The sequence below is a fragment of the Marmota marmota genome, unplaced genomic scaffold, assembly GCF_001458135.2.
Source record: "Marmota marmota marmota unplaced genomic scaffold, marMar, whole genome shotgun sequence".
In the NCBI taxonomy this organism is placed as follows: domain Eukaryota; kingdom Metazoa; phylum Chordata; class Mammalia; order Rodentia; family Sciuridae; genus Marmota; species Marmota marmota.
In genome coordinates, this window is record NW_025999990.1 from 429,356 (window position 1) to 446,606 (window position 17,251).

A 17,251-nucleotide genomic window follows, 5' to 3' on the forward strand; every position below is an offset into this window, starting at 1 on the left:
GGGCTGAGGTTGTGGCTCAGCAGTAGAATGCTCGCCTCGCATGTGCGAGACCCTGAGTTCGATCCTCAACACCACGTAAAAATAAATAAGTGAAATAAAGGTATTGTGTCCAACTACAACTAAAAAATAAATATTAAGAAAAAAGCCTTTTCCTTCCTTTGGGACTATAAAAATATACTTTTTGGGCTTGGCTTGGGATGTAGCTCAGTGGTAGAGTGCTTACCTAGTGAGCTTTAGGCCTTGGGTTTAACCCCTGGTATCACACACACACACACAAAAGCAGCTTCTATTTTATTTCAGAAATTTTATAATTTTTTGTCATTTATACATTTAATCTGTTGGAAATATATTTTTATATGGTATGGAATGGAGCTATAATTTTCTTTTCTACGAAGTAGAAATGTAATTAATTCAAAGCGATCAATTCCTTCTCCTCACAGATCTGAAATGACATCTTTGGTGTACATTGAATTTCATAAGTTTCTAGGTCTGTTTCTAGACAAACTATTAATTAATTAATTAATTTTAAAGAGAGAGACAGACAGAGGAGAGAGAGAATTTTTAAATATTTATTTTTCAGTTTTCGGTGGACACAACATCTTTATTTTATTTTTATGTGGTGCTGAGGATCAAAACCAGCGCCCCGCGCATGCCAGGTGAGTGCGTTACGGCTTGAGCCACATCCCCAGCCCAGACAAATGATTATTTTTAAAAATAATTCATTTGCTTTCTTCTTGTTAAGGACAAAACTGTTAGTTTTATATGTTAATGTATAACTTTATAATAATAAAACAGGAACCTATGAAACTAATTAGTTAATTCTATAAATTATGTATGGTTCTTTATACTCAAAAACTAACTCTTCCAAATTTCAAAATAATACTGGATTGTCTAGTCCCACAAATAAAAAGCAAAACAAAATCCCAATGTGAGGCAACTGAATTGAGTTTTAAACAACAACAAAAAAATAAATACCTTTATAATATAGTATCCCCATCCAAGAACATGTCTCTGTCTCTTTATTTGGTTCCTGTTTTATATCCATTAAGTAAAAAAAAAAATTTATTTGCACATTTCTTGTCAGTCAACTTACTCATTTTTAAATGCTACTTTAAAAGAAAAACAACAGTAAAGAAATTACATACAGTACCTTTTCTAAGGCAATATGTAATTCTTTTTCACATTCTGGTGGTAGTCTCAGAAGGAGAACTTGACAGGCATCTTTAATCAGTGGGACAACACTGAGAAATATTAATACAGCAATAAAAAGAGAACAGAGGGGATCGGCAATGAACCATCCAAACTGTTCTATAAGAATTGTGGATACAATCACACCAATACTGCCAAGAGTATCTGCCAAAACATGTAGAAATACACCTACAAAGAAAATACATAAAAATATTATAAATAAAAGTATCTAATTTAGCTTTTTTAATCCATCTTACCGATATTGCTGGGTACCTACTAGGCATCACCACTTTGCTAGTGGTACTTCAAAAGGACATGGTTAGGGCTGGGGTTGTGGCTCAGTGGTAGAGTGCTTGCTTCACATGTGTGGGGAACTGGGTTTGATCCTCAGCACCACATAAATAAATAAAATAAAGGTATTATGTTCACCTACAACTAAAAATTAAAAAAAAAAAAAAAATTACTGGGGATTAAATCCAGGGTGCTTTACCACTGAGTTACAGCCTCAGTTCTTTTTCTTTTTTTAATCATCATAATGATTCTAGACCAAGGAATCTATGTTTGATTTCTAGCAGAGAACATACCATTTTAAATAAATTAGCCTTAGCTGGGTGTGGTGGAACATACCTGTAACCCCAGCAACTCCAGAGGCTGAGGCANAATAGCACAATAAACATTTCCTATTTTTTTCCAGTGAAAGTTCATAATAGCACATTTAGTGTTTCCCTTGCAATCAATATTTATTCAACAGTCACTATGAAAAGGACTCTATAGTTATAATAATTTAAAAGTAGGCATCATGAACAAATACATATGTATATATATTTGTTGGTGTTAGGAATCAAACCCAGGACCTTGTACATGCTAGATAAGTGCTCCACCACTGAGCTACACTCCCAGGCCCTTGATTTTCACTTTCTAAAAAATCTATTTATTGTGGTAAGAACAGTTAACATAATAACTACCCTCAACCAAATTTTAATGGCATAATACATCACTGTTGCCTAGAGGTATGTTATACAAATAATCTCATAAATGTATACATCTTATTAACTGAAACTCTATGCCTGTTAACTAGCAACTTTATTTCTCTTCCTAATCACCACTGTTCTATGAATTTCATCACATGTAAGTGGAATCACACAGGAACAGTTTTTCTGTGATAGGCTTATTTCACTTAGCATAGTATCCTCAAGACATGTTGCTGTATATTACAGAATTTCCTTACTTTTTAAAAAAGAATTTCTTTTACACAATACCTTTATTCTGTTTGTTTGTTTATTTATTTATGTGGTGCTGAGGTTCGAACCCAATGCCTTACACATGCTAGGCGAGCACTCTAGCATTGAGCCATAACCCTAGCCACAGAATTTTCTTATTTTTTAAAAAAGATGAACAATATTCCATTTTAATTAAACAAACATGACGTTTCTTTTTTTATGGGTGGGCAATACTGGGATTGAACCCAGGGCCTGGAATATACTAAGCAAATGCTCTATCACTGAGCTACAATCCAGTCCTTTTTTTATTTTTTTGTAGTACTGGGGATTGAACCCAGAGCTTTGTGCATGTGAGGAAATCACTCTACCAATTGAGCTATATCCCCAGCCCCCCTTTATTTTTATTTGAGATGGGATGTCACTGAATTGTGTAGCCTGGCCTTGAACTTGCGATTTTACTGCCTCAATCTCTTAAGTAGCTGAGATTAAAGGTGTATACCACCATACCTGGTCAAATAGCAGTGTTTTCTACTGAAGGTAACGTCAGATTTTTTAATTTTAATTTTTTAATTAATAATTATTATTATTATTATTTTTATTATTTTTTAGCACTGTGGTTGAACCGAGGGGCACTGAGTTATATATCTAGCCCTATGTTCCTAGTTCTTTTATTTAAAGTTTTTTTTTTTTTTTTTGAGACAGGGTCTTACTAAATTGCTGAGACTGGCCTCAAACTCACAATTTTCCTTGCCTCAGTCTCTAGAGTAGCTGGTATTGCTACAGGGGAACACCAATGTGTCCTGCTCAGACTTTTTTTTTAGCCAGACTGCTCTAAAAATAACAGAGTCCTATAGGGTCAATAGTGAATAAAAATAAGCACAAAATATCAATTCAGAACACAATTGAAAGGTAGGAGAGTATTTCATAAGGACTTACCTCTCATGTTAGCATTCATGCCCCCACCTGCAGATCCATGGCTGTGACCATGCCCATGGTCACTGTGTCCGTGCATATGATGCGAATGGCTGTGATCAGATGAGTGACAGCTTCCTTGAGAAGCTCCATGGCTGTGGTTATGGGCATGGCTAAAGGCACAGATACCAATAAGGTTTACTATCAGCCCTCCAACTGAGACTGGCTAGCAAAAGGGAGAAAAGAAATCTTTTAAATTTGTAAAATCAAAAGAAACTTGTTATAAAAGCTATTATATGTCTACATATTACAGTTTTGAAAATATTCACAGTAAAACTTAAGTTTAACTTAAGTCCAAAATGTTAAAAATGTGAATTTTAGAATATTTTGGAAGAATCATTCTTTCAAACACCAAAAAAACTGACAAGTAGAGGGATTAGATTTACTTTAAACAAGTCATTAAAGAATGTAATTTGTTCATGGCTTATGCACACGTAAATAAATAGCACAAAGTTTTGTTTAAATAAAGAGTTGGAAAAGACTGTTCACTAGGATAGGTATATACTATATTTGAAATCTTGTTTATATTACTATGTAAATTTTAACAATTTATATGACAATGACTGTAAATTATTAACTGATTCCAAATAAATGTCATCTTTCTGTGCCTTTATAGTAAATTTTCTGAAATATAAAAGATACAATGAAAAAGCAAATATACGGTAGCAATCTCCTAATAAAATGTATGAAATTATCTTGATCCAATGGTGCCACAATAATACTCCAAAGTATAAACAAAGCTACTTGATTATTATAATCCTTGATTATTCTCTTATGATTTTGAACAGTAGCTAAGGATGTTATTTAATTTACATGTGTCTACAATTTTTCCTTTAGAGAAATTAATTTATTAAAGGATAATATAAAATTGAGGGAGACAAATAATTTAAACTATATTTCTGTATTTCAAGGCAGTAAGAAACAAGATTTATTTTAGTGAATATGTTTAGAGCTTATCTGCTCCTTCCTGTGATTCAGACCATTTGTCTGCCAGATTTTTTTTTCTTAAATATATTTATTTTTTAGTTGGACACAATATCTTTATTTCATTTTTATGTGGTGCTGAGAATCGAACCCAGTGCCTCACGCATGCAAGGCCAGCGCGCTACCACTTGAGCCACATCCCCAGCCCCTGCCAGATTTTTTTTTTTTAATTAAAAAAAAAAAAAAAATTACTGGGGATTAAATCCAGGGTGCTTTACCACTGAGTTACAGCCTCAGTTCTTTTTCTTTTTTTAAAATTTTATGTTTATTTATGTGTGGTGCTGAGGATCAAACACAGTGCCTCACATGTGCTAGGCAAGCACTTTACCACTGAGCTACAACCCTGGCCCCCCAGTCCGTTTTGTTTTGAGATGGTGTTTTGCTAAGTTGCTGAGAATGGCCTCAAACTTGCAATCCTCTTGCCTCAGCCTCCTGAGTTGCTGCGATTATAGGTGTGTGCCACTGTGCCCAGCGGTCTGCCAGATTTTAAAATTTCTGTGGGCTGGAGATGTGGCTCAAGCGGTAACGCGCTCGCCTGGCATGCGAGGGGCGCTGGATTCGATCCTCAGCACCACATAAAATAAAGATGTTGTGTCCACCGAAAACTGAAAAATAAATATTAAAAAATATTCTCTCTCTCGCTCTCTCTCCCCCTCTCTTTAAAAAAAAAAAAATTTTTTTCTGTTAGCCTTATAAGCTTGTAGGTAGTTAACTAAGTTTGAATGAAACCAAATATTGCTTACAAAAACCCCATTATCTCATAAATACTCCTTTTCCTCTACTGAGAAACACCTCATTTTTATATATTGGCATCAGGAAAAAAAATGTAGTAGAAAGTGATAGTCCTTCTATGATTCTACCCTCGAGAACTACAGTCTCTTCTAAGAGAATAGTACTTCTTATGTAAAAACTAACATACATAAATTTACACATATGAAACTAATAACAGAATTATATATTATTTTGTAATTTTTTTTGGGGGGGGGTATTGGAGATTGAACCCATGGATGCTTTGTTACTGAGCTATATCCCCAGCCCTTTTTTGGGGGGTTACCAGGTATTTAACCCAGAGGTGCTTAACCACTGAGCTACATCCCCAGCCCTTTTTTGTATTTCATTTAGAGGCAGGGTCTCACTGAGTTGCTTAGGGCCTCACTAAATTGCTGAGGCTGGCTTTGAAATAGCAATCCTCCTGCTTCACCCTCCCCAGCTGCTGGGATCAGGTGTGTGCCACTGCTCCCGGCTACTCCCCAGCCCTTTTTATTTTTAGAAAAGGTCTTGGCTAAATTGCTGAGGCTGGCCTCAAAGTTGCAATCCTCCTGCTTTCGACTTCCAGGTTTCTAGGATCACAGGCATGCGTCACTGTACTTGGTTGCTGTGTTTTTTATTTAATACATTTTGAAAATGTTTTTCATGCAAATATATATCTCCTTCTTGGAGAATGAAGAGAAGAGAGGGATTAATGGAAAATATACTACCAGAGAGACATACAAGCATAATCTTGAGGGAGGCTGCAGGCAGAAGTGAGGATAGGGTGTGCCAACTATAAGAAATGCTACATATAATGTTTGGAGGTACAAAGAGAACATTAAACATTTCTATGGTACTGATATAATTTGTAGAGTAAAACCTTTAAAATTTTAATATTTTTCTGATTTCATTTCTAATGTTGTACAAATTTCCTCAGGTATTTAAAAATACATCTTTAGCTGGGTGTGGTAGTGCATACCTATAATCCCAGCAAGTCAGGAGGCTGAGGCAGAAGGATCACAAGTTCGAGGCCAGCCTCAGCAACTTAGTGAGGCCTTAGGAAACTCAGTGAGACCCTGTCTCAAAATTTAAAAATGTTGGGGAGGTAGCTCAGTGATAAAGTACCCCTCGGTTTAATCCCCAGTATCCCAACAAAACAAAACAAAACAACATCAACAAAACAAAAACAAAATAAAACAAAACAACTTTAAGCAAAAATATTTAATAACTCAGAAATAAACCAATGTTTTACAATGTAATCTAGTATTTTGACTACTAAAATATTCAGAGAAAAGAATTATTTCCAAGAATCATCAGTATAAATGTAAACACAGTAGTCTTTCCTTATTCTTGGGAGGTGTTTCAAGGCCCCCAGTCAATGCCTGAAGCTGCAGACAGTAATAAACTCATATATACTATGCTTTTTCCTATATATTTATACCTTTTATAAAATTTAATTTATAAATTATGCACAGTAAGAGCTTAACAACAATAACTAATAATAAAAATAGGACAATTGTAAAAATGTAATAAAACATTTAAAACTTTGGAATTAATGTATGGAATATTTAGTATTTTCGGACCGTGAAAACTACAGAAAGTGAAACCTTGAGCAATGACTATATAGCAAGAAAGGAAGTTATCTTGATTTAAACAAAAATTAAAACTTCTTAGGTTAAAGATAACAAATAGTTAAACTCCAACAAGAAAAACTTTAAGTAGAAATTCAAATAGGAAAAGAAAAAGACTTACTGTTAACATGTTTGTGTCTAATTCTGGAGGATCAATTAATCTAGCTACTGACTCCATAAACACAAAAAAAGCTATTACTATCAGAAAAAGTCCATTAATAAATCCAGAGAGAATTTCTATTCGGCCGTACCTAAAAACATAGAAAATTTTTTAGATAAGGAAAATGACAAGTATTTTTAAAGTACAAATATTATTAATTTATAAGTTAGGAAACAAGTCCAGATTTTCAAACTACTTAATAAATAATAATAGAAAATTACCAAGATTTAAAAAATAATATAAAAGTCCTTTGATACGTATATCTTTTGAAATTTTATATAGTCAAAGTCCTTCTTTAGTATCCTGATTATAAAAGTCTTTATTATTTATTTATTTATTTTTCAGCGCTGGGAATTGAATCCAGGGACCCAGGCATGCTAGGTAAGCACTCTACAGCTGAGCTACAGTTCCAGTCCTTTTATTTATTCTTGATGCAGGCTCTTGCTATGTTGCCCAGGCTGGCCTTGAACTTGGGATCCTCCTGCCTTAGCCTCCTGAGTAGTGGGGATTACAGACATGCACAATTGTACTTGGCTGCCTTTCCTAATTTCTTAGCAAGAAGTTATTTCCTTTCCCATAAACCCTTGATGTACTCTATCTGTTATGACACACAGATTCTCTTTGTACCAAAATTATTTGTAGCTTTCAAAATATAAAGTTAAAAACTGAATTTATTAATTTAGAGTAGATCTTTTTTTTTTTGAATTTTTTAATATTTATTTTTCAGTTTTCGGCAGACACAACATCTTTGTTTTGTATGTGGTGCTGAGGATTGAACCCGGGCCACACGCATGCCAGGCGAGCGCACTACTGCTTGAGCCACATCCCCAGCCCAATATAGAGTAGATCTTATCAAAATACCTTATACAAAAGTAATTCTGATAATGTAAATTATTTAACTAAGGGAAAGATTTTTCCTATGTGGCCATTTCAAATTTTGAATGATCTTTTTAACAACAAAGATGTGAATGTCATGCATAGTCCACTGCTTCAAAGAAACATGTTGGGCAAACATCTAAAGATTTTAACTTTCTCACTGCCTTTTAAAACAAGAATTTGTTAAGGAGTGTAAACTTGAGCTCACTGCCATTTTGTATTTATCAAATGCTTAGTTCACATCCTCTTTCATCTACTTCAAACTAGAAGAAAAATAAATACCTGAAAATTATCTATATTAAAAGTAATATAATTTTATTACCCTAAGATGGAATGTGTACTTAGATTTTTTTCATTGTACTGTATTACCCTGACACTGTACCTACCCGTAGGAGAAAATCCGAGTTGCTTTCCATCGACTCATTAGGGCAGCAAAAAGTCCCATAACCAAAGCAGAGCAGTCAAAGAGCATGTGAAATCCATCTGATATCAGACCCAGACTATTGGTTAACACACCGTAGAATAATTCCACAAAGGTAAAAAGCTAAAAAACAGTAAAAAAGTAAAAAAAAAAAAAAAAAAAAAAACCAAACAAACCAGAAAGAGTATGTTGGGAATATATTTCAACAGAGATTGATCAGAATTTATTCATGAGGATTTTGACCTTTAATTACCCAAATCATCTTTGAACATCTGCTTAAACTCTGCATCTTCAGTCATTTAACTGTCACTTATACAAGAAACCTCATTTCATATAAATTCTAAGAAGCTAAGCTAAATCAGATATATCCATCTTATAATCTATATATAGGAGATAGTTTTTATTTATATGTCTATAAAAATCAATAAACAAGGCTCTAAAATATTAGCACAACTGGTGGTCTTAGTGATATACTATAAAGAGGAGATTAAACTGCTTTAAAAACTACTGTATTTACTGATTTGAAATAGCATACAAAACAATGCTTCCACAATTCCTCAAAAATTATTTACTTAGGTAATTTGAATGATTCTTGATCTTGTTATTACTCAAAATGTAAATTTTAGCTCATCTCTAATTATTTGAAATTTGGGAAGTTCTAAAATTATATAACTCTGCCAAAATTAAAATATTGAGCTTTTAAGATATGACAATAATATTTAAAAATCTTACCAGATTCAAGCACAAGAAGTAAAAGATCTGCCTAGAATCATTCTCCTCAAGAATTTGTTTTAGTGATTCCTTAATAAACCTAGGGATTGATTGAGAGCTATGCTGAAAAGCATCACCCATGAAGTTATAAAGAGGCGTTCCTTCAGGAGAATATCCAATAAGGGTACCTTTCTGTCCTCTTTTAGAGGGAGATGATAAGATGTTGGCAGCTACAAAGAGAAAAATGTATATATTATAGAAACTTTCAAAGTTCAAGCTACCAAAAACAAACATATTAACTGTCAGAAAGTACTGAAATGCAAGCAGTGAACAAATTTCTAAATTAAGTAAATGATTTTAACACCAAGTCCATGAAAATAATGTTAAAATAAAACAAAAGGAAAAAATGCTTACATAAAATGAAGAACATAGTGCTCACTACCACTCCTCCAGACAGGACGTGTTCGGTGCTCTCCTGGTGTGCTGCTTTGTTCATAGCCCGAAGCTGGTCTGTTATTGGATGTGTCCAAAAATTTCCAAAAAGGAGAGCACTAATAAAAATGGGAAAGGACCCATAACGAGCACATTTGGAAACTTCCATTTTGACTGAACAAATGGAATCCACATAGAAGTCCAGGATCATGACGAAAAAGATAACCGTTATGAAAGGCATAATGAGGGAAAACCAAGACTCAACTTTACTCTGGGGAAAAAAAGAAGAGTGTCAATACTAAGTGCACATCAAGTTCATATTTCACACGATGCTATAAAATATTTTTGTTAATCCTTATATGTATAAACAGACTCAATGAGATTCATAAAATGCCAACTTAGTATATCTAAGAGCTATAAACAATTGGTACATCTCCCCAGTATTCTCCTGTATGTGTGTGTATGTATGTGTGTATATGTATGTGTGTGTATGTATGTGTGTATATGTATGTGTGTGTATGTGTGTATGTTTGTATGTATGTGTGTGTGTATACACACACACATATTTATTTTTTGTACCAAGGACTAAACCCAGGGTCTCTTAACCCCTGAGTCACATCTCCAGCTCTCTTTATTTTATTTTTTAAGAGAGAGAGAGAGACAGAGAGAGAGAGATTTTTTTTTTAATATTTATTTTTCAGTTTTCGGTGGACACAACATTTTTATTTTATGTGGTGCTGAGGATTAAACCCAGCGCCCCATGCATGCCAGGCGAGCGTGTTACTGCTTGAGCCACATCCCCAGCCCTCTCTTCATTTTTTTATCTTGACAGGGTCTTGCTAGGTTGCTTAGGGCCTTACTAAGTTGTTAAGGCTAACTTGCAAACCTCTTGCCTAAAAAAATACATTGTTTAATAATTTTATAACTACTAGTTGACTGACAATCCTTGAACCTAATTGTTATTTCTTCCACTGATTTGTTTGGGCCATAGGAAGATGAGGGATATGTAAATGTAATAATGTTTTGCCCGTATTTTTATAAGTAATAACATTAATTCCAAATTTAAAAAACTACCAAGAAAAAAATAACAATAATTTAAGCTACTTTCAACCTCATATTATACTAAAATACAATATACTGGGCTAAAATTTATAAGTAATAGCAATTTATTTTAATTACCAAAAAATTCTTGTTCTTACCTCAGTCGTCACAGAAAGAAAAATGACCCATGGGCACAAGAGAAGCACAGAAAGAAGCTGGGATAAAGCCTGAAGACGTCTGGCACCACCAATATCTATAGAGAGCTTTCTGGAAGCTGTATGAAAACCAACTTTGCAACACAAAGCCAGTACTAGCAACAGTACTCCACCCTATGAGTAAAATTAGGTAAGTGTTATTGGAAACACACAGTCTAATATTTTTTTTTTTTTTTTTTAATATTTATTTTTTGGTTTTCGGCGGACACAACATCTTTGTTTGTATGTGGTGCTGAGGATCGAACCCGGGCCGCCCGCATGCCAGGCAGGCGTGCTACTGCTTGAGCCACATCCCCAGTCCGTCTAATATTCAATCCTAAATATACATTGAAGAAGTGGAACCAGTATGTTTTTCCTATATTCCCAATTACCTAACTACTTAAATGGAAGGCAATATTGTAATTTAACCAGTAATTAAAAAAAATTTATCTTTGTAGTGCTGGGGATTCTAACCCAGGGCCTTACACATGTTAGGCAAGCATTCTATTACTGAACTCTACACCCTGATTATTTATTTTATCTTATTTTATTTATTTGGAGATTATTGGGGACTGAACCCAGGGGTACTCTATAACTGAGCCACATCCCCAGTCCTTTTAATTTTTTTCCTTTGAGACAGGGTCTCATTAAATTGCAGAGGCTTGGCATCTAACTTGCGATTCTCCTGCCTCAGCCTCTGGAGTTGCTGGGATAACAAGCATAAGCCGTCACACTCAACCCTGATAACTTATTTTAAATGTTTTTTTTTTTTTTTGGGTGATATTGGGGATTGAACCCAGTGCCTCACAAGGGCTAGGCCAGCACTCTACCACTGAGCTACATCCCCAGCCCCTTACATGCACTTTTAAAGTTTTAGTTGCTATGACTTTTCAAAAATCTTTGATCACATTAACAACAAAGAAAGGAACATACCTTATGATCTGCCACACCTAAGAAGGCAATGGCTGTATAAAGCATGTGAGTTAGAGCACTGTCATGATGTCCTTCAGCTAAGGGAGTTGGAGTAAAGAAAAAATTCTAAATATTAACTCTTCAAAGCATGAAGTCCTTTTGAAATTTTAGCTACATTATTGTTCCGAATACAGACTAGTCTGGGTGTCACCTGACTACCCTCAATAACATGTTTCTCTTAAAAACAAAACAGTCTAAAATTCAGTTCTGGGAAATAATAATGGAATGTGTTTCTTTTGTTGTTTCCAAAATAATTATAATAGTGCTTAGGATACAGAGGCTAAATTTTAGTTGACCTCCAAAAGACAGGTGTGTATGTACTATAAATAGGACAAAGGAACTATTCCTGTCCTTTGAATTAAAGTTGTACATTTAGACTAACATATAAAATTAGTCTTGAATCTGCTTTCAAAGTCATTGACCACATAAGAACCACAATAAACAGTAAGCAAAAGTGGATGAGTAGGAGACATTGTATCACAAGCATTCTGGAGCTTTTTCAAAGTGCTACCCTCTCTTGCAGTCACAAAGTAAATTATTATTAGTTTACTAATAAGATTTAGGGCAGTGAGTATGAGTAACCAGAAGAACCAAAATGGGTGCTATGAGTCCTGCTGAATGGATTGGGCAATGGCATGGGGATAGGAAAGAACAGGACTTGTCTGTAGAATAAAATGAGTACACATATTTGACTGGAAAGGTGGGTTTATACAAGAGAAGAGTGGGAGCTGAGTTAGCAATAATAATTTAGAGCAAGAGAGTAAAAACCAGGTAATGGAATTTAAATGATTTTTTCAGTATAATATTCTTTCAGTATCTATTTCAGAAAACTGTGGCTATGTAGAAAATATTGAGGGGTATAAGATATTTAGAATGAATTTATTCACTTTTTGAATATTGATTCAGGATGTCTATATTAATCTGTGAAAGTGTCAAATCATGATTGATCAGTTTAACTCATTCATCTCTTTTTAATTCTGCCAGTCTTCTATTTTCTTAAATAAGTTTAAGATTTTAACTCCAATCTACTGCAAAAGGATACGGTGTTCAGCCATTTTAGCCATGAGATCATCATTGTCGAAAAGCAATAAACAGATCACAGCAATTATGAAAAAAGCAGCTCCCCTTGTCTGAAAATAAAAACGATGGCTTTTTTAGAGGGTTGATTCTTAAAATAACTATACAAATGCTAATAAAATATTTTTTTAAAAATCAACATTTAAATAACAACATCTGACATTAAAGCCCTTAAATAAGTTTACAGTATTAATAGTAAAGTATAAGGAATAAAATGATTAAGGAAATTCTGCAGAATATATATTTTTTATTATCAGGAACTGATCCCAGGAGTGCTTAACCACTGAGCCACATCCCTAACCCTTTTAAATTTTTTTTAATATTTATTTTTTTTAGTTTTAGGTGGACACAATATCTTTATTTTACTTTTATGTGGTGCTGAGGATCGAACCCAGCGCCCCATACATGCCAGGCGAGCACGCTACCGCTTGAGCCACATCCCCAGTCCCCCTTTTAATTTTGAGACAGGGTCTTACTAAGTTGTTTAAGGCCTTAAGAGAAGTTGGTGGGTCTGGCTTTGAACTCATGATCCTTCTGCCTCAGCCTCTTGAGTCAACAGGATTACAGGCATGTGCTACCATGCCTCGGTTCCTGCAGAATGTTTTAAGGTTATTTAAGACATATAATATTGAAAACTTTGATTATTTCCTTGCTAATATAGCTAGACATGTTAATATGAACAAAATATTAATGTTTATAAACTCAAACTTCCTCAATGTTACTTTACTTGAGTGAAAAGCCCCAATGAGCTATGGAATAATTAACAGGGAGTTACTGTCCTGCATACATGTAAAGAATAGAGAATATGATAGTTACTACCATTCCTCTAAGGAAGAAAAACCATGAGACTATGTTAAGAAAATTAGCAAAGTCATTTCTGAGGTCTAATAAGGATGTAAAAAGCTGATAAACTTTTTTTTTTTTTTTTTTTTTTTGTGGCATTGGGGCTTGTGAACCCAGGGCCTCATGCACGCTAGGCAAGTGCTGGACCATGGAACTACATTCTCAGCTCCTGAAAAACTTTATGTTCTCATTTCAGGGAAAGGATTTTGATGAAAGGAAATTATAGAAAGGGTACATTGGCCTAGTTGATGTAAATATTTCATAATGTCAGGTATAAAAATGATCTAAAATATCATTACTATATATTTGATATTTACAGGTACTTTCTGCATAATATGCACACTTATATGTAATATTTCATATATTTATATGTGAGTATAAATACTTATGAAAATATAACACAATAACACAATACTTCTAGTAAATAAAGTTTTAAAATGAAAAGTTAAAATACTATCCTATTCATATGATTGACCACTATACTTGATGAATTTTCAGTGTGGTGGGAATTATGTCAAAACAGAGTATATATTAAAAAACATACAATTTAAAAGCTCTTAAAGTTCATTGAGGGGCTGGGGATGTGGCTCAAGCGGTAGCACACTTGTCTGACATGCGTGCGGCCCAGGTTCAATCCTCAGCACCACATACAAACAAAGATGCTGTGTCCGCCAAAAACTAAAAAAATAAATAAGTATTAAAATTCTCTCTCTCTCTTTCTTTAAAAAAAAAAAGTTTCATTGAATTAGGATATGGTAACATCAAGAACACCCAAATACAGAAAATATAATTTAATCTTATGCTAACAAAGAGGGCAACTGAGAATTCTGTAGTGCTTCAGAACCTTAATTATATATTTCTATAATCAATGAGTCCTAGACAGATGCTCTGATTTCATTACTAATACTAATGAGAGGATATGTAAGATCTACACTCTCATTTCACTTCTGTTAGTGCTGCCAAACTCTTTTTTTTTTTTTTTTTTTTAGTGTTTTAAAGTCATTTGTATTCTTTGGTGAGCTGTTTTTCCGCTGCTCTTTGCTCATTTCTGTTGAGGAACTTAAGCATTTTCCTTAACTGATATGAGTGATTTATATTTTAAAATAAATATAAAACTTTTATTTGTAGTAATTTTTTTCACATTTTACTGCTGCATTGTAATTATACGTAATAGTGCGATTTGTTCTTACATATTTGTACATGCACACAATATAATTTGATAAATTTTGTTTCTAAGTACCTCCCTTCCTCCCCTGCTTGGTCTCCTTTCTCTATTCTACTGATAAATGATCCCTGAAAACAGTTTTTATTTGTGGTAATTTTTATGGTTAAGTTTTCCTCTACTGCTTTTATGCTTGGAGAGTTCTTCTTCAACCATAAATTACTCTTATGTTTTTATAAATATCTTTTTTTTTTAAAGCACAATATTCTTCAATTCACTTGAATTTTATCTTGGAGTACTCTCTTAGTGAGGGGGAATGATTAAAGAGTGGCCTGGGGAGCTGGGGTTGTGGCTCAGTGGTAGAACACTCACTTAGTATGGGTGAGGCACTGGATTCCATCCTCAGCACCACATGAAGATAAATAAATAATGGTATTGTGTCCATCTACAACTGAAACATATTTGTTTAAAAAAAAAAAAGAAAAGAAAAGAAAAAAGAATGGCCTAGGTTTTCACACTAATGATCTAATTTGAAATCTACAGTCTGGGCACTCTTCGCTCCACTTGGCATGTTACTTTGTTCCCTTTATTATTTTATTTATCTTCCTCTACTCCACTCATATGTGATTACCATTACATTTGATAAATGAGAACATAAACTTAACTGGAAAGTCCCTTTCACAGCACAGTTATACCTTGTCTTTATTTCTTCTTTCCTGTGTTTCTAGGACAATATACCATGCACAGGAAATTTTTAATTTGGTAATACAGAAACATTATAGCTTTAACAGTTTGAAATTATATTTTGTAACTCACTTTACCAAAAAGGATAATACTTGAATTACTTAACAGGGATTCTAATTGTCAAAATGTTGGACAAATCTTCATCAGACTTTAAATACAAGTTTATAGATATTTTCCAAAAATGATTATCAGGGTGAGGGAAAGAGATCTTTGTGGTTTTATGTCAGCTCTGTATCTTGGTTGTGGTGGTAGCCACATGAATCTCTATATACATATTCAAGTGAACATAAAACCAATAAATCTTGATAAGATCTCTGGATTGTACCAACATCAATTTGCTGGCTTTTGATAGTGTACTTTTGTTAGGTAAGAAGTTAATCTTTGGGGGAAACTGATTGAAAGGTAGAATCTCTGCTTTTCTTTGAACTTTCTAGGAATCTGTAATCCTTTCAAAATAAACACAAGAAAAATGTTTTTGTAAGAAAAATGTAAAAAACAAAACCAACATAAAACAGTAAAATATATGATTTTTTTGTTTTGTTTTTTGCTTTGGATAATATTTTACAATACTTTAATTTTTGAGTAACTGATAATGGAAAATCTACCTTTGCTGGTCCTCCTCCAGAACTAGTGAATAACACACTGAGTAGTGAGATAACAACAATATCACTGTGTTCAAATAGCAGCAAAGTCCTACGGAAAAAAGATATAATTTATGAAATGTATCTAACCTTTATCAGGAAGCATCATCTAGAGTACAAGAAAAGAAAATAAGTATTTCCCTTGATTTCACAAAAACATACACATTATGAGAAGAGTAAGTAGGTATAATTGCTGTGGAAAACGTTTTGATATTATCTACCTTTGAAAGGCTAACACTACAAATATCCAACAAGAACACTCCTAATGTTAATCATATGGATTTCTTGTATGTGTATATGCACTGTTTGCAGTAGGTCCAAAGGGCAAACAATCCACTAATCCATTTACCCACTAATAAAAGCATAAATAATATAAACTAGAGTATTTCCATTCAGTAAACTATTATATGGAGTATGAATGAATGAAATCTTATTGATACGTGAAATACTGAAGTATATACTTTTTTTTTGCGGGTGGGTAGGTGGGTGGTGTAGGTGGGTACTGGAGATTGAACCCAGGGCTGCTTAACCACTGAGCCACATCCCCAGCCCTTTTTATTTTTCTATTCTGAGACAAGGTCTCACTAAACTGCTTAGGGCCCTCAGTAAGTTGCTGAGGTTGGCTTCCAACTTGCAATCCTCCTGCCTGGCCTCCTGAGTCCCTGGAATTACAGATGTGTGCCACCATGCCTGGTTAAAGTGTATACTTTATTTTTTTGGAGACAAGATCTCACTGTGTTACCCAGGTTGGCTTTGAACTCCTGGGCTCAAGTGATTCTTTTGCCTCAACTTCCCAAGTAGGTAGGACTACCGGTGTATGCTACAACCAGCCCTGAAGTGTACACTTTGAAAAGGTGAATTTTAGGCTGGAGTTATAGCTCAGCTGGACTAGCACATGTGAGGCATTGGGTTTGATCTTTAGCACCACATAAAAATAAACAAATAATGTCCATCTATGATTAAAAGAATTTTTAAAAAATTGTATACTGAGTTGGGAACAATGGTGCACGCCTATAATCTCAGAGGTTTGGGAGGCTGAGGCAGGAGGATTCCAAGTTCAAAGCTAGCTTCAGCAACTTAGCAAGGCCCTAAGCAACTGGGAAAATAAATAAATAAATAAATAAATAAATAAATAAAATATAAAAAGATCTGTGGCTGTGGCTCAGTGGTTGAGTACCTCTTGGTTCAATCCCCAGTACCGCCCCCCACCAAAGTGTGTGTGTATAAAAAAA

At 34.1% G+C, this 17,251-nt stretch overlaps 1 protein-coding gene across 2 annotated transcripts in view; it reads right to left on the reverse strand.

Moving 5' to 3' along the window:
• Slc30a5 (solute carrier family 30 member 5) overlaps positions 1-17,251 on the reverse strand; it is a 32,531-nt gene that overhangs the window by 3,620 nt on the left and 11,660 nt on the right. The window contains exons 5-14 of one of the 2 annotated variants that reach the window (XM_015482283.2): positions 15,984-16,071; positions 12,595-12,682; positions 11,514-11,590; positions 10,545-10,715; positions 9,328-9,616; positions 8,935-9,143; positions 8,168-8,325; positions 6,867-6,996; positions 3,345-3,546; positions 1,151-1,377 (exon numbers count right to left, since the gene is read on the reverse strand). In XM_015482283.2, coding sequence (XP_015337769.1) covers positions 1,151-1,377; positions 3,345-3,546; positions 6,867-6,996; positions 8,168-8,325; positions 8,935-9,143; positions 9,328-9,616; positions 10,545-10,715; positions 11,514-11,590; positions 12,595-12,682; positions 15,984-16,071 — 1,639 coding nt within the window. The remainder of the gene's footprint in view (positions 1-1,150; positions 1,378-3,344; positions 3,547-6,866; positions 6,997-8,167; positions 8,326-8,934; positions 9,144-9,327; positions 9,617-10,544; positions 10,716-11,513; positions 11,591-12,594; positions 12,683-15,983; positions 16,072-17,251) is intronic. The other variant, XM_048806076.1, reaches the window with a different exon arrangement.